Below are 20271 nucleotides of genomic sequence, written 5' to 3'. Positions count from 1 at the left end.
GCCTCTCTTTTTTTTTTTTTTCTTTTTTTTGTGGCGTCCGCCTCGGACAAAAGGAGGGCGCTCAGCATGAAGTTTGAGATTTGATCATCAGACCAAGGCTTTGTGGGTGTGCACATTATTTTTTTGCTTGGAATGACTGGACATCCTCATCGTGAATCTCTTTCAATCGATTTAACCGCTCTCTTTGATGTTACTTTAAATTAAAAAAAAAACGTTTTCTTAGGTGTTTTGAGAATTAATACATCTTTAACTGTGGGGTAAAAACTGAGTGCTAATTTCTTGTACAAGTTACATTCATTGTCTCACGCCTGCATGAAACTTTTTGTCTCGTAGGGATCTTCGGCCAGAAGTTGGAGGAGACTGTGCGCTATGAACGTCGCTTTGGGAACAAGCTCGCCCCTATGCTGGTGGAGCAGTGTGTGGATTTCATTCGGCAGTGGGGCCTCCGGGAAGAGGGCCTATTCAGGCTGCCAGGACAGGCCAACCTGGTCAAAGAGCTGCAGGATGCCTTTGATTGTGGAGAGAAACCTTCTTTTGATTGGTAAGAAGAAGAAAAAAAAAAAACGCGAACACTGGCTGGTTGGATTTCTGTACATTACAATGCTTTGCAGACACGTTCAGACCCTTGACTGATTTAATCCAGGAAATACTTTCAATTCGGAAAGTATTTGAAAATGTTTGGCATTCAGTAAATTTAAATTTGACTGCACATTTTAGACGCAGAGGGAACTTTACCCACAGTTACAATTCCTTGTGCCAACATCTGAGGCTACCAGTCAGCTAGCAACCAACAAGAAGACACCAGCTAACTAGCCTAGCCAACCTCAGCAGGCCTACGTGATCTCGTCCCCCACTAGAGTGTGAGCATTTCAACCAACACTTCTCCCTTGTGCCAAGATCCGACTCCAAAACACACATAGAAGCCCCGTCCAACTGAAAAAACGACCAGCAGGCTAGCAGTGAGCTACCAACTAGCAACCAACAAAAAGACACCAGCTCACTAGCCTAGCCAACAGCAGTGGGCAGTATGCGGCACATCACTGGGGTTTTCAAGTTAGCACACTGATCTAAGAAGATCCATGCATCAGTACAAAGAGAAGGATGAACACTTTTTCCGTTCCATTTGAATGCAGGTGTCAAATTTAAAGAAATATGTGTGTGGAGACCCTCTTATCTGTTTAGAGATATTGAAGACAGGAGCTAACTATCAGCTAGCAGAAGCTTTCAACGGTATTAGTTCAAATCATCTTTCTCAAAGCTTCTTCTGTCTAAAGCTGATTTAGATTCAAAGCTACAGTAGCTTCCTCCATTTAGTATTCTTCAATCCTTGTTGATAGATTGATTACTGCAAATTAGCGTGTCAGAGTTCATCAGAGTTCAACTAATAGCGCGTTCAGGTAGAGACGGGTCACGGGTCTGCCTTCGTATTATGTTATGTGATGGTGTACCACCCCCTCCGTCCATCTCTGTGTTCTCTTTCACTCCATCCACGACCCCCACCCCCTTTCTTTTATGACCGTTAATAAAACCTGGACAGGACTGTGAGGAAGCAGGCTGTACGTCAACATCCCACCACTTCCTAGAAACACGGGATACAAATTTACACTCAGAAGTGCCAGGGTTATGACAGCTGCTCAGTGACACATTTGTACACTAATTCTGTTCTGCAGTGTCTGATTTTGTGCTCCGTACTGTGCTTCGCCTTGCTGGTTCCCTCGTTAGCCCTGGTTACCTCCTACCTCCGTCACCAGCTGCCCCGTGTTGGCTCATTATCGTCTCAAAGTCAGACAGTGGAAAGCCTGCTGGCTTTCCTTGCACATCATCCAAACTGTTTGTCTACCTCTGTATATTTTGCTTCGTGTCCCAGCAAAATTGTGAATATTTGCTTTCTTGCCTGGTGTGAGCCAAATAACACATTCAGATGTGTGGGAATGAACCGCAGAGAAGGATTCCCAGATTACTCAGTGATTTTAACACTTAATCTCCAAGTTTATGTAGGAGTTGTGTTTTTGTGTTAGCTAAAAATTAATCTCTAGTAGCTCATGATGGACAAATCAAACACTAGTATTGGTTGTTTTTAAATGAAGTGTCAGTGATTTCTCCAACACACTTTGAAGAGTGAGTGGTATTTAATAGGTTGTAATACGCAATCTCACCACTAGATGTCACTGAAGCCTGCACACTGGGCCTTTACAACAAGAAAAACAAAATAAAGCGAAAGCTGCCACAGTTGCATTAAATCTCAATTGTCTCGTCGGTTATGTCGTTAATTGGTGATCTGGTTGTTATGTTGGTTTCTCATCTTAACTAAAACAGCTGATCAATCAGCCACAACATTAAAACCACTGACAGGAGAAGTGAACAACATTGATTATCTTGTGACAATTCACTGTTCTGTTCATTAGTTCATTCCTGGACCTGGCATTCATTCATGGATGTTACTTAGACACGTATCACCCATCTAGACCAGACCTGGGAGGACCCACTCCCCTCACGCATCCTCAGCATGATGCACCTTGACACAAAAATGTTTTAGGAACAACTAAAAAAAAGACGAACAACAGCACCTGAACCTTACCTGTCCTCCAAATTAACTAGATCTGAAAGTGATTAAGTGTCTGTAGGATGCATTACAACAAACCTGATCCACAGAGGCCCCTCCACTCAACCCATTGCACCCAAAGGACCCCACTAACAACATTATACAGGACGCCCTCAGAAAGCCCATGCACATTCTCTGATGAATCGCAACTGTTTTGGAGGCACAAGGGAGACCTGCACAATATTAGCCTGGTGGTCATAATGTTATGCCTGGTCGGTGTAAATATCATGATGAATGTCTTTGTGAGGATGCACAAATTCAACTGTTTAATTTTTAAGTCGCACACATTCATTTCTCCCCACACATTCCCTGCCTGCAGGAGGCTTGATTTGTATTTTCCTCTCTTCATTAAACTTTGCCATATTTCTCTTCTCTGTCACTAGTAACACGGACGTGCACACGGTGGCTTCTCTGCTGAAGCTTTATCTCAGAGAGCTGCCGGAGCCCGTCATCCCCTTCCAAAAGTATGATGAGTTCCTGGCCTGTGCAAAGCTCCTCAGCAAAGATGATGAAATGGTAAGAAAGAGAACATGGTGACTTCCTTTTTTTCACCCCCCCATACCTACCTACAAATTGCCTTTCACACTTTTTTATCCCCAGGCGTATATAATTTTAAACTCAGTTTATATGTATGTCAACAAAAGTTGGTACTGAAAGTCCTGTTGTGAGGCCATAAATCAGGTCTCTTTCCTCCCAGTCATCCACGCCCCACTGATTCTCACACAGTGACTTTGTTGTGCTGTCATGAGGCGCGGTCGACCAGAAGTATTTTGCTTCCTCACGGTGTCCAAAACACCTTCACCGTTTGAAAACCCAAGTCTGCGGCTTTTGTGTGTGTGTATGGTGTGTTCCTATCCGTAAGTCCAGAAATATGTTTTTAGTGCAGGTGAGAGCTTCTCTGCCTTTTAAGCTTTCAGGACTTTGAAGTGAAAATGGAACAGTGTAATAATAAAAGAAAAAGAAAATCGCATCTTTAATGGAAAGAAACTTAACTTTACCAGTTAAGGTTTGAATACATGTTCCTGGTCCTGCGTGACCCTGCAAAATCACTTGAGATTCAGTGGTGCATAAATGTGAGCAGCATATAAATGGTCAAATTGATTAACCTCCTGAGACCTGAGCTTTTGTTTGGTATGCATTTTTAATTCCTCCAAGGTGTTTGGGATCAGTAGGACCTAAGATGTGTAAAAACTAAGCATCATCAGCAATGTCCTCATATGTGGACACTGCGATTATTTCATTATTTATATTATACTACAGTCACCAATGTGTGACAAAATATAAAACTGTTTATTTTAATACCTGAAAATGGCTGTGCAGTGACAGAATTGCGAACAATAAAGTCCCCACGTCCTCAAACGAGTACTTGCTAATTAGCAAAAATTGCTAATTTGTTAAATTTGCCCATCATATCAAACTAGAAATGTTAATAAGCATAAATGAGTTTTAACCTTTGCTACCACTAGATGGCAGACTAAAGCGTCCACTAATGAGGACAATGGGTTTAAATGAAGCACAATAAGCTGCAATAAAACCTAAAACTTAATGTCCCCATATGAGGACGCATGGTCTCATGAGGTTAATATTTATTTTTTCATTTTTATTTATAAAAAAAGGTTCTCATGGCAATGCTAATTGTTTTAATATGAAAAAGATGAATATTTTAATCACCTTGTTTTCATCTATAAAACATAAATCCTTATTTTCATAAAATTCTTTTAATGGGCCTCATATATGCAGCCTATAATAAAACCGTAAAGTTATATGGGCTGTGATTATTGCGACAGACACAGGTGGTACGTGTTTTTTTTCTCTCTGCGTGTTCATCTTGCACTTGCCAACACCTATAACTCGCCAGCTGTTGCATGCTTTTTTCCACAGATTTGTTTTTCTCTTTGACCAGTGAATAACTGGTCTTGATTGAAATACATAAATTGAAACCATGTTTTATCTGCAGGGTATGAAGGAGTTGAGAAAGCTTGTGGAAAGTCTACCTCCAGTGAACTACAACCTCCTCAAGTACATCTGCAGGTATGGATGGACTGAACAGCTTAAAGTGGATAAGATTTCACATAGCACCCTTTGTAGAGCTAATGTGTTTCTTCATCCTAGATTTCTTGACGAAGTCCAGTCGTATTCGGGAGTGAATAAAATGAGCGTCCAGAACTTGGCTACAGTCTTTGGGCCAAATATCCTGAGGCCAAAAATTGAGGATCCAGTAGCAATTATGGAAGGTCAGCGTTCAAGTCTTCATTTCCAGTGATTTGTCGTGATGGATGACGGTTTGAAAAGGCCAGATAATGACGTGCTGTTTCATTTTCATTAGGTACTGTTCTGGTCCAGCAGCTCATGGCGGTTCTGATCGGCCGCCACGACGTGTTATTCCCCCGAGACGAAGACAGCCCCACGAGCCTCGAGCTCGTCAACAACAACATCGAACTGCCGCGGCGACAAGCCGCCATGACTACCTCCGCCATCACTACAGTGTCTCAGAACGCAGAGAACAACAACACGCACGTGATGCGGCAGTGTGTTTGGGAAGCCCCCGATTCTCCCTCACACCGCCAGCAGGTCGACAACTCGGGCTCCCCGCGGTCAGCGAGCCCTCGCAACGGCGTCATAGGACGCTTCGACATCACCCGCAGTCCCCCGCTGACCGTGAAGAAGAACCCGGCCTTCAGCAAGGGCAGCGGGATTGTCACGAACGGCTCCTTCAGCTCCTCGCCCTCTTCAGATCCCAGTCTGGAGAAGAGCCAGACCCTGATCGGAGGTGGGAGTTTGCCGGTGCGCCGCAGCGGAACGCTCAAAGGCTCAGGCACGAAGATGGGCACCAGCGGCGTGACGAGCGGAAACGGCACCGCGGGGAACGGCGCCGGGGTCGTGCGCATGGGCATTTCCGGCACCGACATGGTCACGGGGAGTTTGAACTGCCGCAACAGCCTGTGGGTACCGAACGGCTGTGTCATGCTGCGGGAGAGCAACAAAACGCGCGACTGCTCCAACGGGGATCAAACGGCCAATCAGAACCGCCTGTCGACGTACGACAACGTCCAGTTAAACCACCAGAACCTGCAGCAGCAGAACCAGATAGCCAACACGTGTCTGAACACCGGCTGTGAGGACAAGCAGAGCGTGGACAGCGCCACCTGGTCCACGTCCTCCTGCGAAATCTCCCTTCCCGACAACTCCACCTCCTGCCGCTCCTCCACCACCACCTGCCCAGAGCAGGACTTCTACGGAGGCCACTATGAAGACTTGGATGGACCAGCGCAAGATAACGAGCCTCCCCAGTCCGGCGGAGGAGGAGGAGGAGGAGGAGGAGGAGGAGACGGAGAGGGCAGGAACAGCAACAGAGAAGGAGGTGGAGATGGAGCAGGGAGGAGCAGTCGGGGCACCAGCAGTAGCGACAATAGCGATGGCTTCACCGTTGGTAATGGACCTGGCAGCCACAGCGCTCTGCACAGTCTAGTGGCCAGTCTTAAACAAGAGATGCACAAGCAGAAGACGGAGTACGAGTCCAGGATAAAGAGGTGGGTTGTGAATGTGGGAATTATTTTATTTGATTATTGGGCACCAGTGTTGCATCCAGCTTACATCTAAATTACTTCATGAGGTCAATATCAGGTGTTAACCATGAATTGAACCATGTTGTGTTGTTGTCATAAAAGTTTAATAAAATGTCTTCAAGATTTTCCTCATTATTATTATTATGACTGTATTATATCTTAGACAACTGGCATTAACTAGCAAGCTAACGTTAGCTGTCTCTAGGCTAAGCTAGCTGTCTCACTTGGTTCAGTTAGCTACATGGGAGGTACAGCTAACACTTTAAATATTTTGAAAGTAGTAAACTACTTTACTCTCTGTGTGAAGTTATTGTTATGTCATTTTTCACTTAGTAATGCAAAAAGCAGAGCTTTACGATGTTTGAAGGCTAAGCTAACAGCCCACTGGCTAACTCTTAAAACAGATTTCCCTCCAGTACATGATTTGTCTCTCAACAGTGACTTCGGCTGCTGCATGTAATTTATTATCGGTCATTAAGGAAATTAAAATGAACTGCAGCTGTGACTAACTTGCTTTATGCTCTCAGATGGGACGTTGCCAGTTCACTGCAGGCGCCACTATCCATTTTCATAATCTTGTTTCTACCTCCTCCTCCTCCTCCTTTCGCAGCTTGGAGCAGCGCAACATGGAGCTGGAGGCGGAGATGGTGAGCCTCCACGAGGAGCTGGACCAGGAGAGGAAGAAGTACACCATGGCGGAGATCAAGCTGCGCAACGCCGAGCGGGCCAAAGACGACGCCGAGCGGCGAAACCAGATGCTGCAGAAGGAGATGGAGCAGTTCTTCTCGACGTTCAGTGACCTCACCGCCACCGGCAACGCGGCGGTCGCCGACCCCCGCAGACCCGACCGCAACAACCCCATCTGGATCCAGTGAAGGAGGTGGGGGGAGGCTGAGAGAGCGGTGAAGGCTGGAAACAGTCTTATCATGTGATGATGTGAACTTAGATCTTATGGCTGCTGACTGAGGGAGGCAAATTGGGAAATGACGACGGAGGTGGTTTAATTTAATAAACAGGAGGAGTCATCAGTGTAAATGTAGACATCACCTGGAGTGATGCCAGAGCGACATTATCTGTATATAGCCTTATTTAAACTATTCATGAACTGTGTACGGCCTACTCAAGCTTTCGTGGTGCTCATTCATCAAGCGAAGGGACAATTCTCCGCGGTCTTACGACGACAGATGGTACTACTTTACGTTTAGGTAGATAGCAAGGAAGGCAAGATGAAAACATAACGCCAACCTTGGACCTAGTAATACACGAAGACCATGTCATACTCCTCTGCTTTTACTCACTTTTAACATCTAACCAAAGTGTCAGCGTAACTCTGTGTCATGTACAAAGTGGGAAACAATGCAGAGAAACTCCGCCATCGAGAGAATTTAAAGTAATACTTAAAATGTTTATCTGATATTTAAGGCAATCGACGTGTGATATTTTGTATTAAGATTTTTTTTTTTTTTTGTCTTTTCTTTTTCCTTGCACTTACGTGTTTGTTTAGTCTCCACATGTTGGTACTGAATGTCCCGTCCCGTCGGTGTGCGTACCCTTTAACCCGGGAGAGTATGCTGTATATGTGCCTGTGCTTTTGTGCTGTTACATTTACCCATGACCAAAAAAGAAAAAAACGAGCCTGTACTGTAAATATTTTATAGTTAGACGCTACTGGGGTTTGACTGACTTTCAGATGGCACGTTTTAAGCTGATCGAATGTTTCTTAGCTTGTAAAAATCCTTTGGAGGACTTGCAGAGTGAGTCAGTGCCATAAATCTCTAATTAAAAAATATATATATAAATATGCCAATAATGCTAATGGGAATTTTAGACTAAGTAAATGAGTTGCCATTTTAAAAAACCAAAAAAACAATCCTCCAATAGTTCGTCTGACAATTTCCCCACAACTGCTTCATTCTGATGTAGCGCAGAACAACAATTGGCTGCAAAGAAAGTACCGGCCGCGTTTGTGAGGCGCACTTGTGGGTCATAACTGTGAAAAAAGGGGGGGGGCATCGAGAGTTTTGTCAACACTGAGGACATTATCGAGCCGGCTGCAAGATTCAGTAGCAAGTGGTGCGTGTGTGCATGATGGTGCATGAGGCCACGAGGATCCGTGTAGAATATCTGTATAATGACTGTATATTGATGAAGTGTATTTATGTCGCCTTAAAACCAAACGTCTGCGGATTTGCTAATGGGTACAAAGCGGGACAGATCTGAGGGGCGGGGAAAAGCCTACGGGAGTTTTACGTGTGCACGCGTACGTACATACGTACGTGCCTGCCGCCGGCTACTTTTCCTCTGGAGATCAGGTCCCATTTAAACCTGCTGCTGGTCATTGCAGGACATCTGGAATGTGCACACGGACGGGGATGCTGGGGGCGGGAGGGGAGGGGGGAGTGCCTGAGCAACCGAAGGAGGGAGGGGAGGGGAGGGTGGAATATGGGGTGGACCTGCGCTTCTCATTTTGCCGGGAAATAATAAGCTTAGGCCAAGCTGACGGTGTCACCTCGTTCTGTGAATTCCACACAAAAGAGCAGATTATGGAGGAAGGGCAAGACTGAGAGGACTGGGACAGTGGAATATTTTCATGACATGATACTTGATACACAAAAGGAACTTTAAAAAAAATGACATAATATGAATAAAGAAACATTTTCATGTTGAGTCTCTTGTTATTTTTTTCCCCTTTTTTGTGTTCAAGCCACCCACATATCTTTTCTGTCATAATTTGTTTATTTTATTGTGGACGCTGGGTAATTCTTTAATAATTAAACCTGTCACACAAAAAAATTTTTTAAACACAATGGCCATTTCTTAGGTACTCCAGGACACTTTCACCCAGTTCAATATAACCGTGCCATAATCTCTTACTTAAAGGACCTTATACACTCTAGCACTGTCTGAATTATTTAAATATATTCACATGTTTATGACTTAATCGACTTAAGTTTGTGAAAATTAAATATATTCTAAACATCTAGTTTAATACAGTAAAATGAGCCTTAACCCTTTCACACATAGAATTAAATAGAAGCCAATGCAATAAATGGTTGTGCCCCCTCTTAAATGGCAGCACAACAGCCAGACAAAAAAAAAAAAATCTCTAAAAAACTTAACATGGCCAGGCTCCAGAAATCTATGAAAAACCCTGACTATAGCTGTCATAATTCATGCATGAAAAACAAATGAATGACAAAAGGCTCTGTTAGAATTAAGCGAGTAATTAAGCAGCAAAAAAAGAATATGATAACCTGCCAAAAAATAAAGAAAACACAAAATACTAGGAGATACTGCAAAAGGAAAACAGATGGATAAACATCCATGGAAACATGAAAAGGAGGCAGGTGGAACTAGATGAAGTGACCAAAGACAGACCAAAGAGTCAGCTGTGACTTATGAGGGAGGAGACACGCGAGGTAAAAAGACACAGGTGAAAATAATCACATAATCCAGGACTAAATCCAACAACAACAACAACAAAAATCCCCAATTCAACTGAAGAAAACTGTGACGCCTCAAAAACAAGAAGGTGAACGGCAGGAAAACAGGTGGAAGAACATCCAGGGGAAACAGACGAGCTCAACAAAGAGAGATGAAGACGTACAGACAAAAGAAGACTGATAGGAAAATGAGACACAGGTGAGACTCGTGAGGGGGGAGATTGTGGGAACACGTGGAAGGTTTTACTTCTCTTACAAAAAAGTGCCGACAAATTCAATATAAAGTGGCCAGAATATGAGTTTAAATAAATAATTATATATGATAATCCGTCCACACTAAAAAAATATTATTAGTCATGATTAAATATCATTTATTGTTAATCTATAATAATAGAACCTGAGTATTTTTGACATATCATCATTAAAATGTTCACACAATTGTACAGATTAATAGAATATAAATACTGAAGCTGTATGATGTATATTTTTGAGCTATGATCATCTGTTCAAAAGGACGATAGCTCAAAAAGTATAAAAGCCACAGCTTAGATATTTGTATATATAATGTGTTCACACATGGGCAAATTTGTGTATCTTACAAATTGAATGACTGGCAATTTTTAGAAAATGGGTACAAAATGAGAAATGAAGCATTTTGTTGTCTACTCCTGCTACAACTACAAAAAAGCTCAACTGCATGGTAACAACACCCATCAAAGGGTTAAATATGATCATAAGTCTGTTTTCTTCACTTCATAGTGTGAGGTAGAGCGAGCCCCTTATCCAATCCATTCCACGGTTCATACAGGGAGCGCCCACACCAACAAAAAATCCTGTGTGTGAAGCACACAGAGCTGATAAGGATGGATATAAGAGTTTCTTTTTGAAGAAAGTCAGTTAGCTTCAGCCCTTGGCTAACAGCAGAAAGTCCCATGTAATTAATGAACCAGATGCTCCCTGTTTGACTAGTGTTCCAGACTAGCTAGCTAACTAGCTAACCAATGTGGTGTGAAATGCATTGTGGATGTCCTGGTTGTTCATAGAGGAGTTAATGTCCACTTAATGTGATGCAGATAGTGCTGGGATTTTATGGAACTCAGTATTAATATGAAATATGAAACATTTTAATCAGACTTATTTCACTTGAGCTTGCATTTAGGAGAGAAGGAAAGTGGAGAAAACCCAAAAATATTTGGGTCAGGCAAGCTAATTCATATATACATATATAATCTGTGTGACCTCATAATAAATAAATTGCCAGTCTTCGTTAGCTGTTTGTCAAAGTTTGTGCTCATGCGCTACGTTAGCTCACATGCTGTGCATCTCCTGGGGGCTAAGCCTCCCCTGTCCTTAAAACCTAGTGACGCCCCTGATGAGAAGATAATTAAAAATACAAGAACTATGTCAATATTACCCATTTGACTTGAGTTTAACTTAACTACAAAAGGTCACTTGATTTCATGATATACAACCAGGCTTTACACTGTAAAAACACATTCAGTCACATCAAGAAAGAAAAAACGTCCACAGTAACGTCCAAGATCAAAGGTTTTGTTTATTTTCAATCACATACATATACTATTTTTACATACACAGTTCCTTTAAAATGTCGTGTTTACAGTAACAGCTTTCAGTAAATTTTTTTTTTCATCTGCATTTTGTTTTTTTGACTTTACTTTGAAACGCTAGAGCCTGAAGCTTTTTGAGATCAGCGTGAAACAGATACAATTTCTCTTTTTTTTTCTCTTTTTTTTTCCCTTTTATGATGTTTTTTTTTTGTTTGTTTCTCAACCTGACAATGTCAAAAGAATGATTCGATTTTTAAAACAGCACGGAGTAAAAGAAACGAGAGAGAGAGAGAGAGAGAGAGAGAGAGAAGGAATCAGAAAAGAACCGAAGAACAACGTCACCTGATTCAGATGAGCTATACAGGGTTTCATCATTGCAGAGTTCCACATTTAAGACTCGAAACGTTTTTTTTTTTGTTTTTTTTTTTAGCATCACCTGCCTGACCCTTGAAGTAGCTTGCCTCCCTGTCTGAGTGCAATAAAGAGTTTATTGCGTCGTTGGATTGTTTTTATTTACAGTGAAAAGTGAAAATTAATAAGTCGGGGATTCACCTGCGCTGAGTCCAAAGATTTTGATGCTGGCACAGCCGACTAAGAGATGCACCCTAACGTCTCGGATGGAATTATTTTCTTCATATTGGCAATATTATTATGGCTGAATGACGAGTCCAGACATTACAAATTACAAACGAGATTAGAAATGAATGGCTAACGGACGTGATTTGTACCGATCCTGAACCCAAAACAGATTAAAAAAAAAAGAAACAATTAACAGTTGTGACACATTTCTTTAAAAGTGTGACTGAACATGATGAAAACACACATCATCAACTACTGCGGCGACTCTTCGCCAACATCCTCAAAAGCAATCGCACACACAAAAAAAGATTTTATATAAAGAAACAAACAAACAAACAAACAAACATGCTGGAAAATAACTTATCCAGACACCGGATCACCTCTTCCGCTTCAACCTTACATACAGTTAGCGTTGAATGCTGGTTGGTTTGAAGTCACACACACCGGTGGGCAGAGCAGCAGCGACGCGCCTGACTCTGAAATCATTCACTTCTACATTCAGTGCTGACCACCCAGCTGATGGTTCCTCTACATAAGGTGCCCCTAACAAGCACCTTTTGTTTATATATATATATATGTATATATATATTCAATCACAATTACTTATTGTCTGGAGGGATATAAAAAGATCCAACATTCAGAAAACAGAAAAGACATTAACATGTGTCAGTAAAGCATGTAAAGATACAGAGAAACACAGTATTGGGATGGTTTAAAATGCCCTGTAGAAAAACTCCAACGGTACTTGGTGTGTGTGTGTGTGTGTTTGTGGCGTAAGGGGGTCGACTCAAACACTCCAGACCCCGTTGGAAAACAAGAAGAAGAAAAAAAACAAAAAACAAAACGAAGAATTTTTAAAGTTGCACCCTGTTTTGTTGTTTGAAAGATTGTTGCCCTGGCCAGACCCCGCACAGAAAGCCAAGCTAGCCGTAGCTTATCCTGGAGACGCCGCCCTCAGCTACCCTCTTAGCTCTGTGAAGGTACTGTTAGTCTGTCTGTGTGTGTGTGTGTGTGTGTCTGTGTGTGTGTGTGTGGTTCGCTGTACACGAGTCACAGGCGGAAAAGAGTGTTAACAGAGTAGCTTTTTGTCAAGTAATTTAAAAGGGAGGGCGGGCTATGACAGATCGTGTGTGCAGAAATAAGGTGGGCTGAGACTTGAAAAGAGGAGAAGGAGGAAGATCTGCTGCAGCTAAAACTGACGACGGCTGAATGACGTGATAAGAAAAAAATCTTCTTAACGTTAGGCCTGGATTTCAACCTTTATCCCGGTACACCGTATTTATTTACCTACTCCTCTGTTTAATTGGCTATTTTTACTTTTCCTTGGATTATCTTATCTTATCTTAAATATGAGCCAGTACCATGGGTCTTATTAAATGTGTCCTTCATCTAAAAACCTTATTTTTTTTTTGTAGGTTTTAATGTACCTAATTGTCAAATGATAAAACACATGAAACACGTCGTCTATTTTATTATGATGACTATACCTGATTTAGCTTCTTAAACCTTTCAACAACAGGCGTTTGTCTGTGGATCCACCAAGCCTGAAACAAAAACCAAAATATTGGAGGAAAGTAATGAAACTTTCTTTTAAACTAACTTAACTTTAAACTAATAATACAGAAAGAATACACCTGCTTGGTTTTAAGTTAGATTCAGTTTAGTCTGAAGCGTTAAAGAAAGCCATGGCTGGTAGCAGTTAACCGTTGTGTACGCAGCAAAGAGTGGCATTAGTTAAAAATACTACGATGGGAGAGTTATGGGAGCAACAGGAATATCAGCCGAACTTACTTTGCATCTTTTTTACAATGTGTTCGATTGCAAAGCAGCTGCGATGCCGCCGCAATGTTCAATGTAAAACAATGAATGGAAGTATTTGTCTGCTAATGATCCAGTTGATTCTGGTTACAAGGTTTTATCTATTTTCTTTGCAGGAGAAATAAAAAGTTTATAATAAATAAAAAATAAAAAATAAATAAAAAAGTGTTTTTTTTGTTTTTTTTAAGTCAAACCATTGGAGGAAAACTGTATGGATAGATGTTAAGGCAGAACGAGAAGAAGCAGAGGAAAAAACACTAAAAAATAAATAAATATTAATATCACTTCTGTACCTGCGATGCTTCATTCCAAAAGGCACTTGCCATATTCAGACTCCTTCTATCAAAATAAATTAATCAATAAATAAACCATCCAGCACCTGTGGCCTCTGTCCAGTTCTACAATGTTAAATTTCTTTTTTGTGTGTGTGTGCATGTAGTAAAAATGAGAAAACAAGTCATTGCTACAAAGTTAACACTCATCGCCTGCCTTTAGACTTCCTGCTTCTTGTGTCCCGCTCTAAAAGAGATCTCTGCTTTTAAAGAGTCAAATAAATAGGAATAGTCTGTTTCGTGGTTACGCCACACAGTGAAACACGCCCACCTCCTGTGCCTGTGAGGAGTTAATGGTACACAATGACATGCAGGGCTGTTGGCCAGCCCGTGTTGTGTTGGAGGGGTGGGGGGACCCTTCGTCGTATGTTGCCAGGGAAAACAAAAGGGCCTTAACACGCAGACCAGACTTCTTAAAAGTCATCTTAAGGAGTCTGAGAACAATCGAAACAACTGAAATACGAACACGCGCCGACCCTTTAACAGCCTGTGGTTCACCAGCACCCACGCCCACGCGTCCTCCGCCTCCCCACCACGTCTGGAGTTGAGTTAATTTACATCGTATATAAACAAAAGTCTCTATACAGACTCATTTTAGCATACAGTGAGATTAGCATTGTTTAACTCTAACCATGCAGGACTACAGCGATAGGCAGGGGCAACTGAGGTGGATAGCGATGATGTGGCAAGGTGCGCAAGTCAGAAAGAAAAAAAACTCCCAGTGTACTGGCCATCAGTCCCACTCCATCTGCCCTTCAGCTGTACAGAATTACAATATTTACAATTAGCTAAGGGAAGGGGAGGGAAAAGAGGGGAGGGAGAGGGGGCGTCGCTCTGGGTGAGAACGACTACATATCCCTGCAGAATTACCACATAAAAACACACAAATCAGGCAACCTTACATTTGGGGATGGGTGGGTGGGTGGGTGGGTGGGGGGGTGTCTCATACAAAGCTTAGGGGTCAAAATACAGCAGTGTAATTAAATGAGAGTTGAACAGGGGAAAGGAAGGGGAGGGGCCACCTTGCCACAATGCTTCTGTAAGGAGTTGGGAGACCAGCAGCCAGCCAATATGCACTTTGCAGGAGATGCAAGTCTAAGCACTTGGTCATGTTTGTTTGGATGCCATATACAAGATATGTGGAGGGGCGTTGGGGGTGGGGTAATATAAGCAAAGCAACTAGAGGATCATTAACATATCAGCCCATTTACTTCAGTTTAAATACCACTGCTGTTTTTGAATGACAATGCACAGGCTTTTTAGATTTCTTCATTTCAGATTCTGTGTTTCCATAACTCACATTATTATTTTTTTTTGTTCTTAATATATTAATTTTGATCTTTACTCCTTTTCTCTTTTTCTTTTTTTTTTTTTCCTGGTGTTTTCACGTTGGACATTTCGGTCTTCACCTTCGGAAGAACATGGGGTTGCGCAGGCAGGCGGCTAGTCACCTGCAACACCCCAGGGGTCCTGCAGAGGTCTCCAGGCTGCTGTCAGTGTCTGAGGCCAGGGTCTGGTCGGTGGACATGGAGGAGATGTCGTTGATGGAGGAGGAGGGAGGGAGGCTCTCGCTGCTGTTCACGGCTGCACCTGCGCTAAGGGAATAAACAGCGGCAGGGGGTTACAACGTAAAGGAGTCCTGGCGAAGGCGGGAGCAGAAATACAACACTATTTTACAAGCGTACGCCCAGAGAGAAATTACAGCTCGTTTCCATATAGAGATAGAGACAACATTAAAAACCGAGGGACACCACAGCCACAGTGTGTCTATAATGAGACAAAGGAGGTAGTTAAGATTTGGGTTCAGTGGGTTCCACAGGAAACATCGTTGAAGGCTGCAGGGGATAATATTTGGCCTTTTGTTGGCCCTCTAATTGGTCTGCTGACAACCAACCAGAGGGCTCCTATTCTTTGCCAAGTCCCAACTTCCTACGTCACTGTTTATAGGTTAAACCAACAACAGCTAACATTAGCAACATGCTAACGTTTACAGACATGGGAAACACGACTAGTCTTTTCAACAGTTTCCAGTTTTTATCTCTAATTATTTACTCAGTTGTGTCCACACTTGTCAACAATAGACCCCTTCATGGCCTACGTCACTGTGACGTCACAATGTTAACTGGAGGCAAACACTGTCACTTTCAAACCATGAAAATGTCGTCTTGCTGTATTTTTTTGGAGCCAAAACTGAAAAATCAAATATTCAACTTGGACACTAACTTGGAAGTTTTATCACATACCAGCCACTACCAGTCGTAGACAACTTTGGTTTGGCTTTGGAGATTAAAAGAAAGGATTGGAGTGACAACAATCAACAACACACTTCTTATCAGATAAGGTTAATATAATGCATCGTCAGTTTCAGCCTGGATAATGTTATGGAATAGAATAAATCGTGACTGATATTACATTAAGTTCATCATTATTTAGGGGATTTTCGTTACACGTTAATGCTAATGCTAACCGCGAGCTAACGCAATGTTACTTGCGTGTCCAAACAGTATTAGCATTTACTACTTTACCCTCCACAGGGGTTCCACTTACTTCTTGTAGTAACTATGTTGGGGAGGCTTCACTTGATAAGGACAGACCAGACTTTGTCCCCTTTGGTCAAATAGTCCATGAATATAACGTTAGTCCTATCAGTCAGAGTCAACTTTTTAAAATAACACTCATGGTCTCGGGGAGTGAGTGTATTAATACATTCTCTAAAATATGTGTTTTCCTCTTCCATTCATGCCAAAACAGTCCACTGAAACATGCTAACCTCCGTTTACAGGCTATAGTGTTTGAGATGTTTGGCATCCGGTTAAGCCCCGCCCCTTAAAAAACGCCACATTGTTTACAAACCATGAAGGGGTCTATATATTTTTCAAGAATCACAATTATGAGTTTCAGTGCTACGTGTGCTGGTTTTCAGGTTTTTCTCTTTGGGAACTGGCAGGACTTGACAAAGGCTAGGATCTCTTGTTGTCAGCAGACGTAAGGCAAACAAAGGATCCATTTACACATTATTATATAGACTCATACTATATATACGTATTTTATGTTACTGGCATAAATAAAGTTATTTTTTTAGTCAGTCTTTAATCCAGTTTTCTCATATTGACCTTTTTTGAAGTTACAAGGCAGTAAGCCTTTTTGAGGCCTTATGAAAGAGCTCTTAATTCAATCTAATAATAAACCATCCATTATCCCTCCATTATCCATCACCACTTATCCTGGAGAGAATTGCGCATAACAGCTGGCATTTGGCAAAGGGGGAGGTAAGCCCGGGACAGGTCACCACAGAAAGACAAACAAGCATTCACATGTGCACCTACAGCTAATTTAGAGTCACCATTGAATTGTTAGATATTCTAAAAGAAAAATACATGAAATCAAATGTAATCAGTGCTTTTATGTTTTGGACACTTATCCATATGTGATTTGGTGTTAGCTTCTCGGAGACTAATTTGACGTAGCGGTGCCTATAAGAGCACACGTCTCTACAGCAAATGAAGCCCAGCAGCTATACAACAACTCTGCGGATCCTCTCTGTCTGTCAGCACGGACCATTCTTCCCGATAATACACGTTCATGAAGCAATTTTCTCCGTCGTCTGCACCAAAACAAGGTTCTGAGTCGATGCTGGGAAGAGTTTGAGCGCAGCAATTTATGCATGAAGAGTATATGCAAATTGTGAATCCGCTGTTAGTGTCTGTTTTCCGTGAGACGTAATTGCTTAATGGGGACCAGCAGGAACACACAAAATAAAACGGAGCAAAAAAAGCAGGATTAGCAGTCGCTGCACTTCAGGGTTGACGTCATCAGAAATAAATAATGGTTTCTGATGGAATTAGAGCGCAACTTTAAATGTTTTACCTTGACAAAGTGTTGTTAAACAGAAAATTAAACCAGAATTCTAATTTTAGGGAGGGCTTTCACAGTCTCATATTTTGTGTTTGGTTTTGGTTATTTAGAATAATTTAGATTATACAGATACACAGTGTCAAATACTATAGAACTGTAGTGATACGATCTCCATCAAAGATGGTTCTGACTGCGTACTCTCAGCCCTTCTGTTCTCCTGCTGCAGTAAAACACTGCCGTCTGCAGCTCCTGCACTGCGTCTGATACGCTCAGCATCAGATGCAACAGGCCAGCTCATCCGTTTAATTACAAGTGGATGGAAAGAGTAAGAAAGATGGAGGTCGTGAATTTGCAAAAAGGCGACAAGGGGAAGATTAAAGAAAGCTGCTGTTTTATGGGTGCAAATGCGCCAAATACATTCTCTTTATAGCATTTTTTGTTCGTGCAAATCCAAACTGAGAACGGCAGAGTTTGAATGCTGTCATTTTCGGATCAGCTGAAAAGGGTCGATTGAAGCTCTCTGCAAGAGGAAGCTTTCTATTCATTGGTTTGTTCGTGGTTTGCAGGAAACCGGCAGAGAGAATTATTTCATAGTTCAGATGTGCATTTGTTCACACATAAAGACGTCACCTCCCCTGATCAGCAGATGACTGCTGTTTCTAGCAATAAACTGTTTTTCTCATGGCTTTTCTGGTCAGTGTGATAACATGACTCAACACTGCCACCCTGGGGCGGATCATGAGAACAGCATTCACAGAGAACCTTCCAGCATAAAATGTCAGCTGCAGCTGAAGACTGACATTTCCTGGGATGGACCCCAAAGACCCCAAACCTTAAATTATGATATGTCATACATGTACACATACACATAGACAGTCATCAAAGGGCAGCATTGGCAAGTAAATATTCTATCAGTCATCAAAGGGCAGCATTTGCAAGTAAATATTCCAACATAGGAAATTACAATTACTTCTTAGCTGTTTCATATTAATACCGTTTTACAAATATACTTAACAACATTCATGTTGAGATGCAAGGGACAGAGACACATGGTCAACAGCACAATGGGTTGCTCTATTTACAAAGGGGTTGGGGGTGGGGGGGACTCCAGTAAGGTTGTAGTAAATTCACTTACAGATCGATTAGGGTTATGCACTGAGAGTACCTGAAGGTGAAGGTTGTCCCTTCACAACGCCATTCTTCGTTCTCTCCTCAAAGTTCATCACCTCTTTGTAGATTAGTTCTGCCGAAGCGCAGAAATATACAAAATACAATCAGCAATGGCGAAGATCAAGGCAAGACTTAAACAAATACTTACATCATTTCGGTGCCTTCCTGTTAACAGTTGTTACCTTTTTTCTCTTTTTTTTTTTGATTAATGTGAACAGTACTCACCTTTCCATTCATCAATGGAGTGTTCTCTCTCATCCAGCTGCTTGTCGTAGATCTGAGGTGGAGGCTAAAGGGCAGAGAGCACACTCCATTTTGGTAACAAATCAGCTAATACAACCCGGCCCACAACAAGTTAACACAAGTTTATATTACAGTGATTTAACAAGATTAAAATTGTTAATAAATTAGTAAGAAAACATGGGGATGAAAAAAATATCTGCACGTGAAACGACACCAAAGCATCTGCATAGTTTTAACATGTAAAGAAAAAACAACAATAACAAAAAAAAAACATGCAGGGTGTGGATTATGAAGAAAAGAAAAAACGTAAATTAATGACTATACTTTATTTAACATGTGAAACAGTCTGCTAATACTTTTCTTCCCCCCACTTCCACACACACACACATTGTATGAAAATACCTCAGACCTTTTACGATCAGTGTCAGACGGTGAGGTAAGAAAACATTTAAAGTGTCCACGTCCTTCTCACATATCGGACTGTCATTTCATCTTCCGGGACACAAATATGCAGCCAGGCATCCGGTCGGGCCTTCTTGCCACCCATGCAGTGATTCTGCCCCTGACTCCGACGCCATAATTCTGCCCCTCTCTGTGAGTGCAGGCGACGGGACCACCCATAAACCTCTCTGTTTATAACTTGTATGGGGTCAGCGCTTGTTAGCGGCCGCAGCGCGACACCCGCATCCATTTGTAATGTCGAGAAGTGGAGTGAGGTGCTGTCAAATTGGATTTGTCAAATTGGATTTCCAATATCAGGTAGATATTACTTCTCTAAGATGAATTACATGCATTCTTTTGGATTTGCACATAGAGGATATGCACCTTTTTCACCTGATAGGTATGTCTTATAGTTAAAGTTGGTATTCTATTTCAAAGATTGCATTTTACTTTGAAAGGATCATCTTGTGTGCAGAGTTTAACGTTATATAATTATTAAAATAGTAGGAAAATCCTCCTAGAATCTGATTAATAACGTGCAGCTACTTTGGAACTAGTGCTTTGCTGCTGCCATATGCAGCTTTTATAAACTCCTTAACATAGACAAAAAGGTTGTAGGTATCTCAATGAAAAAGGACATACAGATGTATTTTG

The 20271-nt window shown here is 41.8% G+C and overlaps 2 protein-coding genes across 13 annotated transcripts in view; one reads left to right on the top strand and one right to left on the bottom strand.

The window, feature by feature from the left end:
- Positions 1 to 8026, top strand: part of arhgap24 (Rho GTPase activating protein 24) — a 68673-nt gene extending 60647 nt beyond the window's left edge. For all 6 annotated transcript variants that reach the window (XM_047570486.1, XM_047570488.1, XM_047570487.1 and 3 more), the window contains 6 exons: positions 334 to 541; positions 2986 to 3118; positions 4560 to 4633; positions 4715 to 4836; positions 4929 to 6132; positions 6779 to 8026. In XM_047570486.1, the coding sequence (XP_047426442.1) occupies positions 334 to 541; positions 2986 to 3118; positions 4560 to 4633; positions 4715 to 4836; positions 4929 to 6132; positions 6779 to 7043 (2006 nt within the window). In that variant the 3' untranslated portion in view covers positions 7044 to 8026. The remainder of the gene's footprint in view (positions 1 to 333; positions 542 to 2985; positions 3119 to 4559; positions 4634 to 4714; positions 4837 to 4928; positions 6133 to 6778) is intronic.
- Positions 8027 to 11146: 3120 nt separating this feature from the next.
- Positions 11147 to 20271, bottom strand: part of mapk10 (mitogen-activated protein kinase 10) — a 35836-nt gene continuing 26711 nt past the window's right edge. For 4 of the 7 annotated variants that reach the window (XM_047570495.1, XM_047570496.1, XM_047570492.1 and 1 more), the window contains 3 exons: positions 19159 to 19222; positions 18929 to 19006; positions 11147 to 15498 (listed from right to left, as the gene is read on the bottom strand). In XM_047570495.1, the coding sequence (XP_047426451.1) occupies positions 15356 to 15498; positions 18929 to 19006; positions 19159 to 19222 (285 nt within the window). In that variant the 3' untranslated portion in view covers positions 11147 to 15355. Of the gene's footprint in view, positions 15504 to 18898; positions 19007 to 19158; positions 19223 to 20271 lie in introns of all 7 variants that reach the window. The other 3 variants (XM_047570498.1, XM_047570499.1, XM_047570497.1) reach the window with 3 other exon arrangements.

The sequence above is a fragment of the Mugil cephalus genome, chromosome 19 (genome assembly GCF_022458985.1).
Source record: "Mugil cephalus isolate CIBA_MC_2020 chromosome 19, CIBA_Mcephalus_1.1, whole genome shotgun sequence".
NCBI classification, from domain to species: domain Eukaryota; kingdom Metazoa; phylum Chordata; class Actinopteri; order Mugiliformes; family Mugilidae; genus Mugil; species Mugil cephalus.
This window is presented reverse-complemented; position numbering and strand designations above follow the sequence as displayed.